This window comes from Ovis aries, chromosome 2, assembly GCF_016772045.2.
Source record: "Ovis aries strain OAR_USU_Benz2616 breed Rambouillet chromosome 2, ARS-UI_Ramb_v3.0, whole genome shotgun sequence".
In the NCBI taxonomy this organism is placed as follows: Eukaryota; Metazoa; Chordata; class Mammalia; order Artiodactyla; family Bovidae; genus Ovis; species Ovis aries.
The window spans coordinates 144,452,697-144,472,060 of NC_056055.1; the positions used below are offsets into that span (position 1 = coordinate 144,452,697).

General features: G+C 35.8%; 1 protein-coding gene across 2 annotated transcripts in view; it reads left to right on the top strand.

The window, feature by feature from the left end:
- LOC101103874 (sodium channel protein type 3 subunit alpha) overlaps positions 1 to 18,938 on the top strand; it is a 116,575-nt gene extending 97,637 nt beyond the window's left edge. For both annotated transcript variants that reach the window (XM_042243788.2, XM_060411123.1), the window contains 7 exons: positions 7,619 to 7,741; positions 10,016 to 10,288; positions 11,135 to 11,188; positions 12,211 to 12,348; positions 13,558 to 13,662; positions 14,900 to 15,170; positions 15,687 to 18,938. In XM_042243788.2, the coding sequence (XP_042099722.1) occupies positions 7,619 to 7,741; positions 10,016 to 10,288; positions 11,135 to 11,188; positions 12,211 to 12,348; positions 13,558 to 13,662; positions 14,900 to 15,170; positions 15,687 to 16,882 (2,160 nt within the window). In that variant the 3' untranslated portion in view covers positions 16,883 to 18,938. The remainder of the gene's footprint in view (positions 1 to 7,618; positions 7,742 to 10,015; positions 10,289 to 11,134; positions 11,189 to 12,210; positions 12,349 to 13,557; positions 13,663 to 14,899; positions 15,171 to 15,686) is intronic.
- The last annotated feature ends 426 nt before the right edge of the window (positions 18,939 to 19,364 follow it).

A 19,364-nucleotide genomic window follows, 5' to 3' on the forward strand; every position in this document is an offset into this window, starting at 1 on the left:
GAATTGTTATTGCTATTAGTAGCCACAATAAATGCCTAGCCCTTCCTGTGAGAATAGCACTGATTAAGAGCCTTACCTAATAATGGAGAAAATTGGTAACTCTGATTTAATGCTGATTTAATGTACAACTGTGGCTAAAATCACTTTATATATGTTAATTCACCTAATTCTTCAAAACTCTGTAAGTTAGAAACCAAAATTAGGTGAATTTTGCAGATGAGGAAACTGAGGCAAAGAAAGATTGTTGTTGTAAATACAGTAAATAAGAAAGAGGCTTGGTGGTTCAGATGGTAAAAAATCTGCCTGAGATATAAGAGACCCAGGTTTGATTCCTGGGTCAGGAAGATCCCCTGGAGAAGAGAATGGCTGCCCACTCCAGTATTCTTGTCTGAAGTGGACAGAAAAGCCTGGTGGGCTACAATCCACGGGCTATATCCACGTGGCTACAGCTACAAGAGTTGGACACAACTGAATGACTAACGCTACTAAGACAGAGGCTAAGCTGGTTTTGTAACCAAGGAATCTGGCTCTAATGACCTTGCTTCCTAACCCCCTACATTACAAATCTCATTGTCAGTATCTCTTTTTAATAATATATTATTAATCCTCAACAACCCTGTGATGTAATTCTTAATATTACCTCTACTTTGCTATTAATAAAATGAAGTTTATAAAATGAAATTTAGAGATGTCACACAGCTATAGGTAACAGAGATACCTCTGTCTAGCACTGTACTCCTTTGTTCTGTGTTTTGCAACAGAGCCCAGATAAATTTAAAGGTCAAAAAGTTCACACCACTCAAGCAGTTCTCACATTACACTCTGAAGATGGCAGACTTTGGCAATGGTGAATGAAAACAATAAGATGTCTTACCAATACATACCCGCCATGAATTTTACCTGCAGCTCTTGTGGAAAGATTTGATTAAATTAAGAGAACTTCGAGATGAAAGAACTGGATAGCTATAAATTACTGTCATTTCATATCAATTTCTGGTCTCTCAGACATGGTTCTATGTAAACAGTCTAGTATGTGCTTTGGCTTTTTCTGCAAATGCCTCCTAGTAGGATGACTCACTTTGCTCCTTTTTGGGGAATATCTAATTCTTTCACCATTATCAGTGTATTAATAAGAAAAAGTTTTTGCTGGCTAGGTTTAAAGAAATAATCCTATTAACAGCATAAATTCTGTGTTCCATGTTTTAAAAGACTATGAGTTTTAGCACAATTCTGGTCTTTCCTTAAACCCCATTCACATTTCTAATTGCCTCCCAGATAATACCTCCTGATACTCCTTCTGACTGAGTACAATCTTTACTTTTACCCTACAATCATGCATTTCTTCCTGAATGTCCTGTTTACTCTGGTAGTAGTATTTTTATGAAGCTAAGCTAACTGTCCTATCTTCAGCCTCTCCCTCTCCTTTATACCTCACAGTCAATCAGCAAATTCTACTCCAGATTACCAACTGAAAAATGAATCGGAGGTCTGAACCCTTCTCTTCAACACCATACCAACACCACAATGACTAGCTGGACCAAGCAATGGCTTTCTAGAAAGATCCACATGGCTCTTTCTTTTTCTAAAAGCATTCCTGTGAGAGATTATACCAGCTCACCACCGCTAAGATTCTGAGCATGAAAGTGAAGGCAGATAACGGTTCTCATGTATAATATTAATAATGACTAATCTTTGCCTTAAATCATTTAATCATCACAATCACCACTGAGCCATCCACTGTTATGATCTCGATTTTGTAAATTAAGAAATTAGGCACAGAATAATTCCTTACCTATTACCTTATTATATATTGGGTTGGCCAAAAAGTTCAATCAGAAAGTTCATTCACTTTTTCTGTATAGAAAAATCCGAATGAACTTTTTGGCCAACCCGATAACATGTTCATTATATTAAATGTCAAAAACAATTCTTATTTTCCTAGAAATAATGATAATTAAACCTAAGGATAGATTCCCAATTATTAATACATACCCCATAAGTAATCATGCTATCAATCAGACCAGCACTCAAGTATTTTCCCAGTAGAGTGAGTACTTGATTAAAGATGATATATCCATTAGTAAAGTTACCGTGATTTATCTTTCCAACGTGAATAACATATTGTTTTATATTGCTTTAATTGTCTTGAAATTACTGAATCATAGAATTCCAGGCAAGAAAGCAAACTTAGAAATCACCTGATTCAAAATCCTCATTTTATTAAAATAAATGGTGTCTGGAATATTTAAATGAAATTCCTATGGAACCCATAGTATCTATATTCCACAGTGCAGTTCAGTGATGTACCACCAGAATTTACTCATCCGTTCTCCAGGAATGAGCACTAAGGTTATCTCCAGTTTCCCTCTGCCATAAACAAAACCATCATTACTGAGATGCCTTTACATGTCTGGTGAGCACTATGAATTTCCTGTGCTTAGTCAGTCATGTTTGACTCTTTGCAATCCCATGGACTGTGGCCCACCAGGCTCCTCTGTGCATGGAGATTCTCCAGACAAGAATACTGGAGTGGGTTGCCGTGCCCTCCTCTGAATTTCCGAGTCATGTAAAAAGCTATAGACAAATAAACTGCAAAAACCTATGATAAAAGTAGAAAAATGTCCAAAGTAAAAAGCAGCCTTGAGTTACAAACACCCCTTATATAAAAGTGTAAGGGCTCTCACTCCTGACTGATGATGCACATGAACTGCTCTTCATTGGTTAAACACTGGTTGGTCTTCACTCCACTTCTACATTACCCATCACAGCTGAAGAATCCTGCCATCTCCACTATCCCCAGTCTCCCATCTTTGCCAAGAGCCCTCTGCCATCACTTCCATGGACGCTTTGCACCTGTCCCTCACCACCAACTGAGCCCTTTTTAGAAGCTGTGTATCTGACAATAAACAGAACTGTTCTGAGCTGAAAGGGAGGAGATATGCACCCAGGAATCTGAAATGTTAGGTGCCTGCTCTCGGAAATACTCAGACCACAGACTGTTTAAACCCTATGATAGTATTAATGGAAAACCCTCCATTGTATGATGTATTAAAGAGGCTTTTGTGGTCTAACAGGGAAATCCAACCACAATGCAGATTATTGCTGCTATGTTCTGACCTCTGTAGCAAATACAGATTTTACTTTGTAAGCCGCGAAGCAGTATTACCCCACTATGCTCTCTAGCAAAGCTGGGGAGAAGTGGATGAAGGCAGTCAAGAATGCCTAGCTTCCCTATGTAGAGACTTGATTCAATTCTGTTCTCAGTGCCATGCATTACCCCCTGTTTTAGGAGAACATGGTGCCTCCAGGTCCAGAACCTTTTCAGAGCCCACTAGAAAAATTTGACTTACTTCTGCAAGCACTTGGGTTTCTGCTGCTGCTTTTGCTCTGTGGAGAAAGTGATCATTCCAGTGCACTTTTTTTTTTTAACTCGAGAATTTTTTAAAACCTTTTTCCTTCTTGTCCCTTTGTGCATTCTCTGTGTATTCTTTAGATTTCCTTTTATTTGAATTTCAATATGGAGTATAAATAAATGTGCTGTTCAAACAAATATATTAAAATGAAAGTTTAGAGGGAATTTGTATGTTATGGTTAATGACCTTTTTGTTACTGATTAGTAGGACTTTTTACATTAAGGAAGTTTACTATTTTGTCACATGTGATATGACTGATTTGCCGACTTGGCCTTTTGTCTTTTGAGCTTTTTTTGCCATGTAAAAAGGTTTTCATATCGATTTAGTCAAATAATCAAATATACCAGCCTTTTCTTATGCTTATAAAGACCATTTGCTTTAAGATTATTAAAACATTTTCTCATGCTTTTTTTCTCAAAATTTTTTGAGTTTTGTTTCATTATTCATTTTTATGTTTTAATTTTTGATCAATCTAGAACTTATTTTGGTGTAAGGTGTGAGGTAAGGCTCCAATTCTATTGTCCTCAAAATGATTTTGACATTTTAAAACATTTTAAAATGTCCCCCTTGTTTCTTTCACCTCTCATTTAAAATACTACCATTTTCTATATGCTAAAACTTGATATGCCATTATGCCTTGGGTCCAAATTAGATTTGTTTCATTTACTTCTTTGTTTATTTATATGACAGCTTTAATTATTGAAGATCCTATAGTTAGCTTTAATATTGGGTGGAATTTGTCCTTTCTGATTGTTCTTCTTAAAACAATAATATTTTAGATTATTCTTATACTGTTTTTTCTTTATAATATTTTAAGGTTTGTACAGTTTCAAAAGATACATATAAACTTTAAAAAATTAATATGGAAAATATATTAGAACCTAAAATAATTATATTATTGTTTATAGTAATTTTCATTTTATTCTGATTTTTTTAGGTCAACATTAACAAATATGTAAATAATGACTTTTACTTTTCTAACTGTTTTAGCTCTTATTTCTTTTTATAGAAAGTGTTAATAATGTTAGGGGAAAAATAATGTTAGTAGCTGGCATTTTTTTTTTCATTTCTGGTTTTAATAGAAACACATCTAAATTGCTCCATTAAAAATCAAGCAAGCTTTTGAACTGAAATGTATCATTTCAATGTATGGAGGTGATCCTATGGTTTTAATCTTTTAACTGCTTATACTGAAGTTAAAAAATTATCTTCAGCCATTTTTAAGGGAAATAATGTCATATCATTTGGTTCACTAAACAATCACAGGACTTCCAAGGTCTTCTTCAGAACCATCAACTCCTTCCTGTATTATTACTTTCGTTCCCAGTCTCAACTGCCACTGGAATGTGGAAGGTGTGACTGACAACTAAACCACCCCCAGGCGTCTAGCACAGACAGTTTCATATATTTTGTGGATAGTAAGGTACCTAGAGTCATGTAAATTTGTGTTTAAAATTCAGTTTTTGGTAAAGAGGTTCTGTTACACTTCAGATACCTTAGTAAGGATGTCTTTTGTGTTGAGCATAAGCGACTAAAACACTGTATTGAAAGGTCGAGTATGAAGTTGCTGAGGTGGGAATCACACTGGACCTGAAAACAGAAATTCCAGTTATGTTCTTGCCCCTTGCTACCTTTTCTTGGACTAATCATTTGACTACTCTGAGACACAGCTCATGAGTGGAAAAGATCACTGTAAGTTTTACAGCACCTTTCCAATATAACTGAGGAGCCCAGTGGGCTACAGTCCATGGAGCTGCAGAGAGCTGGACGTGACTGAGCATGCCCGCGTGCACCGATATTAGGTGCATTAGGCATCACTATCAGGCATCATCACTATTAGGCATCATCTTCCAATTTTAACACTGTTTCAAATCTTTAAAATTAACTTCAAAATTGAGTTTAAACCATATTTGCTGCTGCTGCTAAGTCACTTCAGTCGTGTCTGACTCTGTGCAACCCCAGAGATGGCAGCCCACCAGGCTCCCCCGTCCCTGGGATTCTCCAGGCAAGAACACTGGAGTGGGTTGCCATTTCCTTCTCCAGTGCATGAAAGTGAAAAGTGAAAGTGAAGTCACTCAGCCATGTCCAATTTAGTTTTTCACAATAATTAATGCAATAAAATGAGTTTTTATTCTACACAAAATGACAGGTGCATAAAAAGGGGGGTTCACTAGTGTCCAGCTTCTCTAGCAATGCACAGAACCACCCCAGTGTGATGGGGTTGTTATATGCAAGTAGTGCCTCTCAGCTCTGAAGCCACAACTTGCTGTCCTTCCAGAATCTCCTGGTTCTAGCCATTATCTTTCCTTTCCTTTTAAAGCATGAGCTTCCTCACGTCACAGTCATGAGAAATTTCCTGCCACTTCCCTTTAAATGGGGCCTCCCTGGTGGCTAAGATGGTAAAGAATCTGCCTCCAATGCAAAAGACCTGGGTTCAATCCCTGGGTCAGGAAGATCCCCTAGAGAAGGAAATGGTAGTATTCTTGCCTGGAGAATTCCATGGACAGAGGAACCTAGCAGGCTATAGTCCATGGGGTCGTAAAGAGTCAGACAAGACTGAGCGACTAACACTTTCATGTTCCCTTTAAATGCCCAGGTCTCAGGACCTGGTTGGGAAGATAAGTCTTCAGAAGCAGCTGCAGAAACTCAAAGAAGTTGTGAATGCTTCCTGAGACAGATGAGTCCAGAATGTAGAAGGCCTGTGTGTTCTCTAATAATAACCTTCCCCATCTTCCCGGTCTTCCGTAGCAGTGAACACTAGACAGAAATTAATAGCTCAGTAAATTATACTGCCACTAGTCAAGTCTAACATTCAAGTCATTTATTTTTCTGTTCAATATTAACAATAAGGGGATAGTGGCTCCATCTGCCTTAAAGTCTCAGTTCTGGTTTTGGTGTCACCTTTACACCATGGTCCTGAGGCCATTCAGCGGATGTATAAATTATCCTCTCTCCTCTGTATCAAGAAAAGGACTAGCTATATAAAATCGTTACAAGAAATGAAGATAATCATTCAAGTCATTTCTTGAGTTTTGTGGTTCAGATTAAGAATGAATTTCTGGTAATGGAGGGAAAAGGTTAAGATACAGTTTTATTAAAGTCCAGTCACTTGGGTTCTAATTTCATCTCTTTCTACCTGTATATCTTTTTTTTTTTTTTTTAAAGAGGAGAGTTGTGGGAGAAACTCACCTTCTTTATCAGTGAAAAGCAAAAGTAATACTACGTACTTCTTGAGATTTATAGGTGTAAGACAATCAGAACAGAACCTAGCATATAGTAAATGCTCAACACTTAATAAATGCTGGCTTCCCTGGAGGATGGCATGGCAACCCACTCTAGTATCCTTGCCTGGAGAATCTCCATGGACAGAGGAGTCTAGCAGGCTATAGTCCATGGGGTCGCAAAGAGTCAGACATGACTAAGCAACTAAGCCAGCCTATTAAAAGAAAATCAAAGCAAATAGTGCTTCTTCCTCCTAAAAAAGACATGTCTTCTTTAACCTTTCATATATTTAAGTAAAACAACATTTATGTAAATATCAGAAAGATATATCATCACTCTGAATGAGAGGTATTGTATTCTAAATCATAAATCCAATAGTTTAGGTTAAAAAAAAACCTTCATTGTTATGAAACTATGTGGTCTGATAAAATGTTTTTGCAGGCAATATTTTCTTTTTTGTTTATTTATCCAACATGTACTGACTAAAGATATTCATCCAGGTATTATTAGAAACATTGAAAGAAGAATGTTCCATTTCAGTCCATAAAAAGTTAATGTGACCTGGAAGTATGGTCAGTGCCTGCAATACACATAACCAGGATACTGCAAAACTTGGAAATGAAGTATGATTATTAATCAATGATGTTAAACACAGATCTATGAAGGATATGACTTTTGAATTAAATATAGAATCATCAGTGGTCCATGTTCAGGATGAAAAGGGCTCCATTGGTAAAATATCTAACTGGAGGGCCTTATGGATGTTTACATAAATGGGCAAGGACTCCAGTTTCCCTGGTAAGAAAAGCAATTAATATGAGACTGGAAAGGTAAAATGAGCACACTACTGTGTAGAAAATGAAGGCTGCCAAGGGCTGTCTAAAGCTTTGTTTGATTGGCACTAAAGGAGAGATATTACATCTCATGCCTCTAGTCAATAGTTTATTTCCTGGTGGACTGACTGATATTTGTTTTTTCTTCAGGTTTCTTTGGTTAGCTTGGTAGCCAATGCTCTTGGCTACTCAGAACTTGGTGCCATCAAATCCCTACGGACATTAAGAGCTTTAAGACCACTGAGAGCTTTATCCCGGTTTGAAGGCATGAGGGTAAGAAGAATAAAAGCTCTCATGATTCATATTAAAATTAAATGTAGGTAATGATTTAGAGACAGAGGGGTGCCACACTCTTCTGACATTTATTTCATAGAATTATACAATTTCAAAGCAGAAATCCTAAAGATCACTACGCCTACCCTCCTGAAATTAAAACAGACTCTCAAAAAATTTTTTTGTGGCAGTACTAAAACTAGAATCCAGGTCTCCTGGTAACAGATCAAGGATGTTTCCACACAACTACAAACTCTGTGTTGCCATTTATTTCTTTTCACTGCTTATACATTTTATAATGACTGTTTACTACTGACATTCATCTTAGGAGGAGATATTCTTCCTTTCAATAGGTAGTTGGATTTCTTAAAAATAACTAGTAATGAAGTTTTTGTGTGCTCTACTTCTTTCATTAATATTGGTAATAAAAAGTTGTTGTGCAGGAAAACAACACTAAATTGTAGCCTCTGACAAAATCTGCATATCCTAAGCAACCTAAGTAGGGGTTAGGATAATTAACTAAGCATTGCAGGCAACCCCTGGGGTTTGTTTTACAGACCTCCCTTTTAAGTGAGCATTCTGAATGAGGTTCACTTTTTCCATTAGCACTTGTATTTGCCCCTCCATCTCTCTTCCTTAGTGTACATTTTATGCATCTAAACATAAAGTACACAATATTCACATCTACTTGCCACACCCCTCAAAATACTAGTTAGCACGAAGGCCAGCTTTGTTTAATCCAGCTTGCAAATGCACATGGATATTGAATTTCTTCTAGGCCATAGGGCTTTTATGTTAGGAGGTGGTTTGTTGAAGCACTAAAAACACTTCAGCCTTGACTTTGAGATTCACTCACCAGGAAGAATGAAACCACTCTCCAGATGTGCTGAAAGCAAGGAAATGCTTAGTGTTACATTATAATTTTACTTCATTGTTACTTGATAAATAAACACACAAGATAAAATTTTTAAAAATTATTATGTAATTTCAAGTTTTTTCCATACCAATCTTTTAGTATTACTGACATTATTTAAGCTTTCATCTAATTGCATGGTTCCATATCAATAATTCATTTTTGAGGGCAGACAGCAACTGAACAAAATTAAAAATTTCCAAATTTGCTCTAATCTGAAAATTATTCTACATTAACATTTTTAATTCTCATAATATGATAGAATTAATATTCTAGCTATAAAATATGGTAAAAGGTATCATGCACTTACTTGATGATAAGAAAATTTATGGGAGGTCATATTACACAAATTTTAGAGAAAAATACCTGGTTTTGGTATAATATACATGACAATTTCTATAAGAAATAAGATTCAACTAGTATATGAAGTTTTTACAATTTTGGATTTCAAGTTTTGATATTAATTTAAAATTCTTTGGTGTTGATTTCTAAAATAATGTTTCAGTATTTAAAAATAATAGTTTCACTTATAAGTGCTTAACAAAATAGTCACAATATTAATTAACTAGATAAAACAGATTAATTAGATAAGAAAACATACAAACTGCTAGAGATCTGAAAGTACATATTAATCTCTTCTGAATTCAATTAGAGGAAAGGTGATGGAACTTCTCCTTCAACAAATAGGTTGGCTTGGGTTGGTAAAGTAATGAGTGCCCTGAAGTAAACCATTAAGAGATTTGGAACAATAATAATGGGAATACGTTCAGTACTTCAGAGATAAATTCCATCTTATTTCCCATCTTAATTCACTTTTTAAAAAATTAGAAATTATCAGTAGGGGAAAAAATGACCTTGTAAATTCCTAATACTATTCTTCATCATCATCAAAAGTTAGCTTGATCTGGGGACACAGATTTAAGGCATTATCATTACTTTGTTTCTTTGTAGTGGGTTTGTTTAACCATGTTTTCAAACCACCAATTATTCATTAATACCTTTGAAAATTAAAATGAATTGCTGAATGATGACTACTTCTTCTGTTGGTATTTAATACATTTTTTTCTGTTTTTCCCTAGCATACAAACATTTTCTGACTCCATCTTACTCTATCAGGTTTTTGTTTATTTCTTTTCATACTTTGGAATACTTTGCTTTCCTTAAATCCTTTAGCTTTTTAGTTGTGTCACTGTCTGTTTTCCCTTACTGAATATGTTCTAGAAAATATTGGAAGAAACAACTTGTCCACCCAGATTTTTATTTAACTCATTAAGCACCCATTTTATGTTAACTATATAATGGAAGAAATGGTTTCCATTTTAACGATCTGTAAGCTGCCTTATCCTTATCTCCTCTTCTAGGTCGTCGTGAATGCCCTCGTTGGAGCGATTCCCTCTATCATGAATGTGCTGTTGGTTTGTCTCATCTTCTGGCTGATCTTTAGCATTATGGGTGTGAATTTGTTTGCTGGCAAGTTCTACCACTGTGTAAACACTACAACGGGTAACATGTTTGATGTTAGTGAAGTTAACAATTTGAGTGACTGTCAGGCTCTTGGCAAGAAAGCTCGGTGGAAAAATGTGAAAGTAAATTTTGATAATGTTGGCGCTGGCTATCTTGCACTGCTTCAAGTGGTAAGTACCTACTGTATGAGTTTTGAAAAAGATTTCAAGTAAATCATTTCTCTGATGTTCTTTGAGTGATTAATATCTGACAGCACAAAAGTAGTTAATGATAACAGCTGTACTCTAACAGCTGTACTATTAGCTTGGCTTGACTGTAAAGAAGATATTTTGTGGTGATTTTAATGTATTTTCCCCAGTGTTCAGTTGTTAGTATGTTTTAATATGATTTTATATTTCTGCTTCCTGTTTTTTCTTATTCTATTATTGTTAATGCATTAGTACCATTTTTAGTTTTCTGTACCAATAATTGCCAAATAAGCAATTTTGTGTATTAAAATAATAATATATATAGTAGTAATCAATTAAATGTATAGACTATTAGCCAGATAATTAATTGTATCAACATCTTCAGGGTATAGAGCTATTAGGTGTGGAAATGCAAATCTTTTGGTGTGGATTTTAAAATGTGTAATATTTAATTATTTGGACATAATTGACAATATATTAACTAATCAAGAAATTAACCAAAACAGTTGATTGCTTAAACACACCAGAGGTTTGAATGATAGAGCTTAGCTTCCGAAAGTGATTTGAGACTGAGATTCATCTAGTTAAATGTTAGCACAGAAAAAAACAGAATACCTTCCAAGACAAAACAAGTTCCAGTTTGAAATAAAATCCTATTCGATTTCAGTTTCATTGAAATTTCAACTGTAGAGAATTCAAGCCTCTTTGTAGAGTATTTCAAAATATTATACAAAAATTATTTGTAATAGCTATCATATTTTCATATGGTCAAATGCATACTGTTGGATTAGGTTTTTATGCAGAATTCAAATATATGTTGTTTAACAGGCCACATTTAAAGGCTGGATGGACATTATGTATGCAGCTGTTGATTCACGAGATGTAAGTATCACTCAAATAACTATTTATAGTTACTAGACTTTTCCATAGTGAACATTTGTGATAATTTAACTGAAAGGCCCAGAATATTATATTAGAAGCCATCAGAACATTGACAACTGCATGTAGAGATTCTCTTTTTAAGCCAATTCACTTCCATGTAAATGATACTTTGGTTCATATATGTCTATTATACATTTAATAACAGGTCAGTCAGGTCAGTCCAGTAAACGAGACTCTTAAGGTTGGGAAAACTGCTCAGACAGGAAGGAACTAGTCTCCTCCATCCCTGGAGAGTATGATAAATCAGAGTCTGTGAAGCAGCTTCCAAAAATATCATGATAAAAGTAAGCAAGTTTCAGGGAAACTCAATTTAGAAAATAGGAATAAAAATAGTTCCTGAGCACACATCTGTTTATGCTGAATTTTCCTCTTAGAAGTCGATATTCTGTTATTAAAGCCTTCACTCCAAGATAAGGAGTTATCTTGGGTTTCAACTCCAAACCCAAGTTGAAAAAACTGCAAAAAAAAAAAAAATTATAGTAAGACAAACAGTAGGTTCAAAATGTTTGCCTTGTTTATACCACTGTTATTTACTCTAAAGAATATGTACAGGTAAGCCCCAATGGGAAAACAGATTTAAGAACAATCATAAAAATTACAAACTTTCAATATACTAGTAGTGTTTGTCACTCAGACATGTCTGACTCTTTGCAACCCCCTGGACTAGAGCCCACCAGACTCCTCATTCCTTGGAATTCTCTGAGCAAGAATAATGGAATGGGTAGCCATTCCCTTCTCCAGGAAATCTTCCTGACACAGAGATGGAACCCAGGTCTCCTGCATTGCAGGCAGATTATACTAGGTCATACTAATTTAAAAAAAGAACTGCTTTTGCAGAACAATATCTCATGTCAAGGCAAAAAATAGCTCTACAGAAGGTAACAACACTCACCAAATTTTTAATTTAGCCCAAGTACTTATTGTGTTTTTAAATGTTATTTAATATTTTCAATATTATTTAGGTTAAACTTCAGCCTGTATATGAAGAAAATCTGTATATGTACTTATACTTTGTCATCTTTATCATCTTTGGGTCATTCTTCACTCTGAATCTATTCATTGGTGTCATCATAGATAACTTCAACCAACAGAAAAAGAAGATAAGTATTCCTCAGCTCTCACCTTTCCCCATTTTGAGATTCCGTTTTTTTTTACATCCCAATAACCAGGACACTCATAGTCATGACCGACTTAGGTCATTTTTATACTCTTTTCCATTCACTATATGGTCAGTTCAGCCGCAGAGGATTCCAGCCTCTAACTGGTGGCTCCTCTCCAGGTTCATCCTCTGCAGATCTGCTATAGTGTCATTCTGACTTAGAAATATGACCATATTGCCTCAAAACATCCAGTGGACCTGCATGCTTTACCCTTGCTTACAGAGCCTTTCAGGAATTCTCTCCACCCAGTCTTCCAGCTTCATCTTCTCCCACACGCTTTCTATATTCACTTCCCTCCTCCTCAGTAACCACCCACCCACCATTAACACTATCACTTGCTACACACACAGCTACATGGATTTTCTGCCCTTTTCTGAACAAGGTATGCTCTTTTCCATCACTTTACACAGGATATTTTTTTTCCCTCCTAAAATGCTTTGTCTAGCAAACCCTTAATCATCCTCTAAGGTCTAGCTTAAGGGTGTTAGTCACTCAGCCGTGTTCTATTCTTTGCAATGCTATGGACTGTAGTCCGCCAGGCTCCTCTGTCCACGGGATCTCCCAGCCAAGAATGCTGGGGTGGGCAGCCATTCTCTTCTCCAGGGGAATCTTCCCAACCCAGGGATTGAACCTGGGTCTCCTGCATTGCAGGCAGATTCTTTAACATCTGAACCGCTCCCCTATATAAAGCCTCTTTCTGAATCCTGGAGTTTACTGCTATCTCAGCAGTGATGGGTTGTTTTATTTGTTTACATATAGATGCATATAGATACAGATCTACATAATTCTGATACTGAATACATTGTCTTACAGCAAGTGCTCAAAAAGTGTTGAATAAAAAAATAAAGCTGTCAACACTGAAATGGACTACGATTTTTTTCTTTATTGAAAATATATTTGAGACCCCTGAGCCTCCTTCTAAACGTAATATATCAGATTAGAATCCTGTACTAATCGCAGTTCTATGAGATTATGGGTTTTACATAATGTTAAGGTACTGAGAATTTCACAGGATAAATCTATATGAAGTAGGGTAAGATCCATTTAAAAATTGAAAAGAAGGATTAAAGGAAAGACTCAGAAATATTTTTGTAAAAGTATTGCTGTAAAACAGGCTGGATTGTAACCAGTTTCCTACTATGTCTTTACTTTGGAGGTCAAGACATCTTTATGACAGAGGAACAGAAAAAATACTACAATGCCATGAAGAAACTTGGGTCTAAGAAACCTCAGAAACCCATACCTCGGCCTGCAGTAAGAATTACTCACCTCCTTGAACATTCCAAAGCCCTATTTCCATATGATGAAACTGGGCAGTGCTGGTTCAGAACATATTAGGTGATATCACCAATATATATACTATGATCTAATTGTAAAGTACATATTGTATAACACAAGTTGCAATTACTACACTCTGAGAATTACTAAGTTCTTAAAAATGAGGCAGTGTTCTTTACTTGTCAGTTGGAAAGTTCCAAGTCAGAGTTCCCAGTAACTGCTCCCAAAGCGAGCTCGTGCTCCGCTGCCAACAGTGCACCCAGTGTCGCCTGCTCTGATCTGTTACATGGCCCCCCTCTTGTCCCATTCAACATCCGTGGCCTCCCTCTGTGCCATTTGTTCTCTCCATTGTTGTCACAGAGAACAGTTTTTCACCTACTTAGAAAGGAAAGGGTGTCATCAAAATAGTTGGTTTCAGCACACACACACACACACACACACACACACACATGATTTATCCAGAACGCATACCCTGTAGAGCTTCATTATAGTGAAAAGACAAAAAAGACCCAAGGAAGGTATATATTGTACCCAAAGTCACATAGCCTATAATTGCTGAACTAGGATTTGACAAAGTCTCATGAATCTTATAAATGACTTCACTTTGCATAATTTTTAAGAGGGTGCAGTCTGGGCTGGGGTGGCGGGGCGGGGGTAGGAGGGAAGGGAGGGGAGGGAGAAAGTAGGACAGCATACACAAAAGGAAATAAACCTACTTTACTGAATGCCACTTAAGTATTATTGTTAGAAGAAGCAGAATTAAATAAAAAATGACTGATATTTTGAGTCATGGACAGACAGAAACACGACAAAATTCAAAATTCCTAAAGTGCTGATAAATCAACTGGCATATTCATCCATCTAAAAGTCTGTCTACATTAACCTACTTTGTAAATCTTCATTGTTGTTATATTTTTTGTAAAAATTACCAGTTATTAAGATCAAGCAAAGCCTATGCACATTATCAGCCAGTTGCCACCAATTTATGTCACTCAGCTTTGTCTTCCCATAGAATCTGAATAAAACAATTATGCTTTGCTTCAGTCATATGACATTTTTCATTTCCTTCTCTTTTTTTAACAGATTTGTTTCAGGCGGTGTGAGAAGGGTACACATCCCACGGGCCATATACAGAAGGACTTCATCTGCAATTTTGTGGATCATTATTTATGAAATATGCCTATTAACCTTCTTGTTTTCTCTCTCTTTGTAGAACAAATTCCAAGGAATGGTCTTTGATTTTGTCACCAGACAAGTTTTTGATATCAGTATCATGATCCTTATCTGTCTCAATATGGTCACTATGATGGTAGAAACTGATGACCAGAGCAAATATATGACTCTAGTTTTGTCCCGAATCAACCTTGTGTTCATTATCCTGTTCACTGGAGAATTTGTGCTGAAATTGATCTCCCTCAGATACTACTACTTCACCATAGGTTGGAACATCTTTGATTTTGTGGTAGTGATTCTTTCCATCGTAGGTAAGAATGGTTTATTTACAGAGAAGTAGAGTTGTTGAAAAAATCCCCCACAGCCTACCACCTGTGTAACATGGAAATTAGATCTGAGAATCATCATGTGTACAGATCTAAAGTTCAACACTCTTGGTCATTCTCCACTAATTGAAAAATGACAGTATTCAAAAAGAAAGCAATATATTTGAAGATTTCAGAAATAGTCTTTGCTGTTGAAACATTTCATATATAACTATTCATAGTAATTGGGAGTATGTAATCTTAAAATGCCATACGAGTATGTGAGATTATTTAATTTATAGGATTTTGCAAGAGTCCATATTGGTTTATGACATTATAGAATTATAAAATAAAACCCTATAATCTTTCATTGGTAATATTAGGAAGTGGATCCAAATAGTAAAGATTTATACTCATAACAAATTTATGAGTTTTGTTTATTTCATTAAACAAATTTATTGTTTTCAATTCATATAAGCCTAAAATACTCACTGTTTAGCGGTTTTCTGTATTTTTCCATAGGTATGTTTCTGGCTGAGCTGATAGAGAAATATTTCGTGTCCCCTACCTTGTTCCGAGTGATCCGTCTTGCCAGGATTGGCCGAATCCTGCGTCTGATCAAAGGGGCCAAGGGGATCCGCACGCTGCTCTTTGCTTTGATGATGTCCCTTCCTGCGCTGTTTAACATCGGCCTCCTGCTCTTCCTGGTCATGTTCATCTATGCCATCTTTGGAATGTCCAACTTTGCCTATGTTAAAAAGGAAGCTGGAATTGATGACATGTTCAACTTTGAGACCTTCGGCAACAGCATGATCTGCCTGTTCCAGATTACCACCTCTGCTGGCTGGGATGGATTGCTAGCGCCTATCCTCAACAGTGCACCACCGGACTGTGACCCTGACGCAATTCACCCTGGCAGCTCAGTTAAGGGAGACTGTGGAAACCCATCTGTTGGGATTTTCTTTTTCGTCAGTTACATCATCATATCATTTCTGGTCGTGGTGAACATGTACATTGCTGTCATCCTGGAGAACTTCAGTGTTGCTACTGAAGAAAGCGCAGAGCCCCTGAGTGAGGACGACTTTGAGATGTTCTATGAGGTTTGGGAGAAGTTTGATCCCGACGCCACCCAGTTCATAGAGTTCTCCAAGCTCTCTGATTTTGCAGCTGCCCTGGATCCTCCTCTTCTCATAGCAAAACCGAACAAAGTCCAGCTCATTGCCATGGACCTGCCCATGGTCAGTGGGGACAGGATCCACTGCCTTGACATCTTATTTGCCTTTACAAAGCGTGTTTTGGGTGAGAGTGGAGAGATGGATGCCCTTCGAATTCAGATGGAAGATCGGTTCATGGCGTCAAACCCCTCCAAAGTCTCCTATGAGCCCATTACAACCACTCTGAAACGCAAACAAGAGGAGGTGTCTGCTGCTATCATTCAGCGTAATTTCAGGTGTTATCTTTTAAAGCAAAGGTTAAAGAAGGTAGTAAATGAGTATAACAAAGAGGCAATCAAAGGGAGGATTGACTTACCTATAAAAGATGACATGATTATTGACAAATTAAATGGGAACTCCATGCCAGAAAAAACAGATGGAAGTTCCTCTACCACCTCTCCTCCTTCCTATGATAGTGTAACAAAGCCAGACAAAGAAAAATTTGAGAAGGACAAACCAGAAAAAGAAAGCAAAGGGAAAGAGGTCAGGGAAAATCAAAAGTAAAAAAAGAAACAAAGAATTATCTTTGTGATCAATTGTTTACAGCCTAAGAAGGTAAAGTTTAATGTGTCAACTGAACTCCCAGAGGAGGTCTATGCCAAACTGACTGTTTTAACAAATACTCATGGTCAGTGCCTATAATAAGACAGTGACCTCTCTGTCACTACAACTCTGTGAGTCAGGGTACCAACACTGACAAGAGGTTACTGTTTTCTTTACCAGCTGACACTGCTGAGGAGAAATTCAATGGCTACCTAGACCATAGGGATAGTTGTGCAAAGTGATCCATTGTAACCACACCAAACATTTTTAGTACAGTACTTGCATCTACTCTATTTTTAACTTCCATATCTGCCATATTTTTACAAAATTTGTTCTAGTGGATTTCCCTGGTCGCTAATTCATAGTTTATTCATAATACTACGTCACTATTTTTGTAAATGAGCTTTAGGTTGAGAAAAAAGAATATAAGAGTCCTGTGTTCCTACTCCACAAGTTTCTTGAAAATCAGACAAGAGCTTTGCCCAAGAGATGAAATTCTTGCTCAAAACCAGAAAAAAATGCTAACAATAATATCAGGTACTTCCATTTTCTAGCCGGCTTTAATTTTGAAAGTGTTTTAGTCTACATTTGTTTATATCTATACAGTTATGTGCCTGTAAAGTCTCCTCTAATTTTTAAAGGATTATTTTTATGCAAAGTATTCTGTTTCAGCAAGTGCAAATTTTATTCTAAGTTCCAGAGCACTATATTTAATTTTGGTTAAATGTTTTCCCAAAAAAAGTAATCTAATAAATCTGTTCTAGAAAAGTATATCTAAAGCATCATTTAGAATAGTTGTTCCACTTTCTGCTGCAGTATTGCTTTGCCATCTTCTGCTCTCAGCAAAGCTGACATTTTATGTCAATTAAACACACCCTCTGTTATGTAAATAGTTATTTTATCCTGTGGGGGCATATTTGCATATATATATATATATATATACACATACATATATATATATATATATCCTGATAAGCAACTTCTATTAAATCAAATATGTACCACCGTATATGTGTCTTTTGCAAGCTTCCAACAGGGATGTATCCTGCACCATTCATTAAACATAAATAGTTTGAAGACTATCACTAATGCATGTTAATTGCCTATGCTGCTCTATTTTACACAATCCATTCTTCACAAGTCTTGGTTAGAAGTCACATGGTGGTAGTACAGTGATTTCAACCTGCTCTATGTCTAGTATGTCAAGCAGAATAGCTTGCAGTTATTTAAAAGCACTTTTCCTTTTCCATTTTTAATTCAATTTGAGTGTCATATGGTGTCTCTCTAGATTCAAGGAAACACACTGCATACTGCCTACTGTCAAAACATATACTTCGTATTTTGCTAATATGTCCAAAACTTGTTTAAATATAAATAATGTAAAAATATGATCAATTTTATTTGCTGCATTTTATACATAAGATAATTATTTTCAAGTTGATGACATGGCAATTTATTTTACTTTATGCTTTTGCTTTTCATTTTTAATCACAACTCCAAACTTTTGAATCCATTAGACTTTTCAATGGATAATTTCCTAAAATAAAAGTTAGACAAGGGTTTTGTGGATTTCTTTGTTATAATATTTTTTCTATCATTCCAGTAGGGTATACATTGGTCAAAAATTCAAACCTAGGTCATTTTCTACCAACTATGGTTGCCTCAATATAACCCTTTATTCATGGAAGGTTTTTTTTTAACTCAACTTTTGTAGTATTTGCTTATGCAGACTAGTCTTATTTTTTTAATTCCTGCTGCACTAAAGCTATCAGAGATATAACTTGGGCTCTGTCCCTTTTAGCCATGAACATAGTGGCAAAGTTGTGCAATTACTTAACATGATATAAATTTTTGTTTTTGCACAAACCAAAAGAGTAATGTTAATTCCTTTTACACAACTATTTACTTGTAGTGTATTGATGAACTGCATGCAGGGAATTGCTATTATTAAAAAGAATGGTGAGCTATGTCATTATTGAGCCAAATGAATAAATATTTCATTTTTTATTGTATTTAATTTCTTGGCTTCTGTTTTTATTGTTGGAAGTTTAAAATATATATAATTAATGAAACCTGCACTTGATCTGACATTTGTATACATAAAAGTTCACATGAATTTTGTAACAACCTACTGCACGATTTACCAAGAAATACTATAAAGTCAATTAAAAGCAGTTTTTATGAACTTTTCTGTGTGCAAAATGTCAAGCCCAAGTATTTCAGCTTGCAAGTTTAACAACAATAATAGTAGCCATCTACAACTGTTATCGATTTCAGTTAATTCTCTTGGTTGTAAACATTTTAATCTCAACTCTCAACTCCTCACTACATAATGTCCAAATTTCTTGGTAGTAAATAAATGTTATAGTACATAGTCTGCTACTTAAATTCATTTTATGAATTTCTATTTATACATAAAATATTAATGATGTAGTGACTGAGA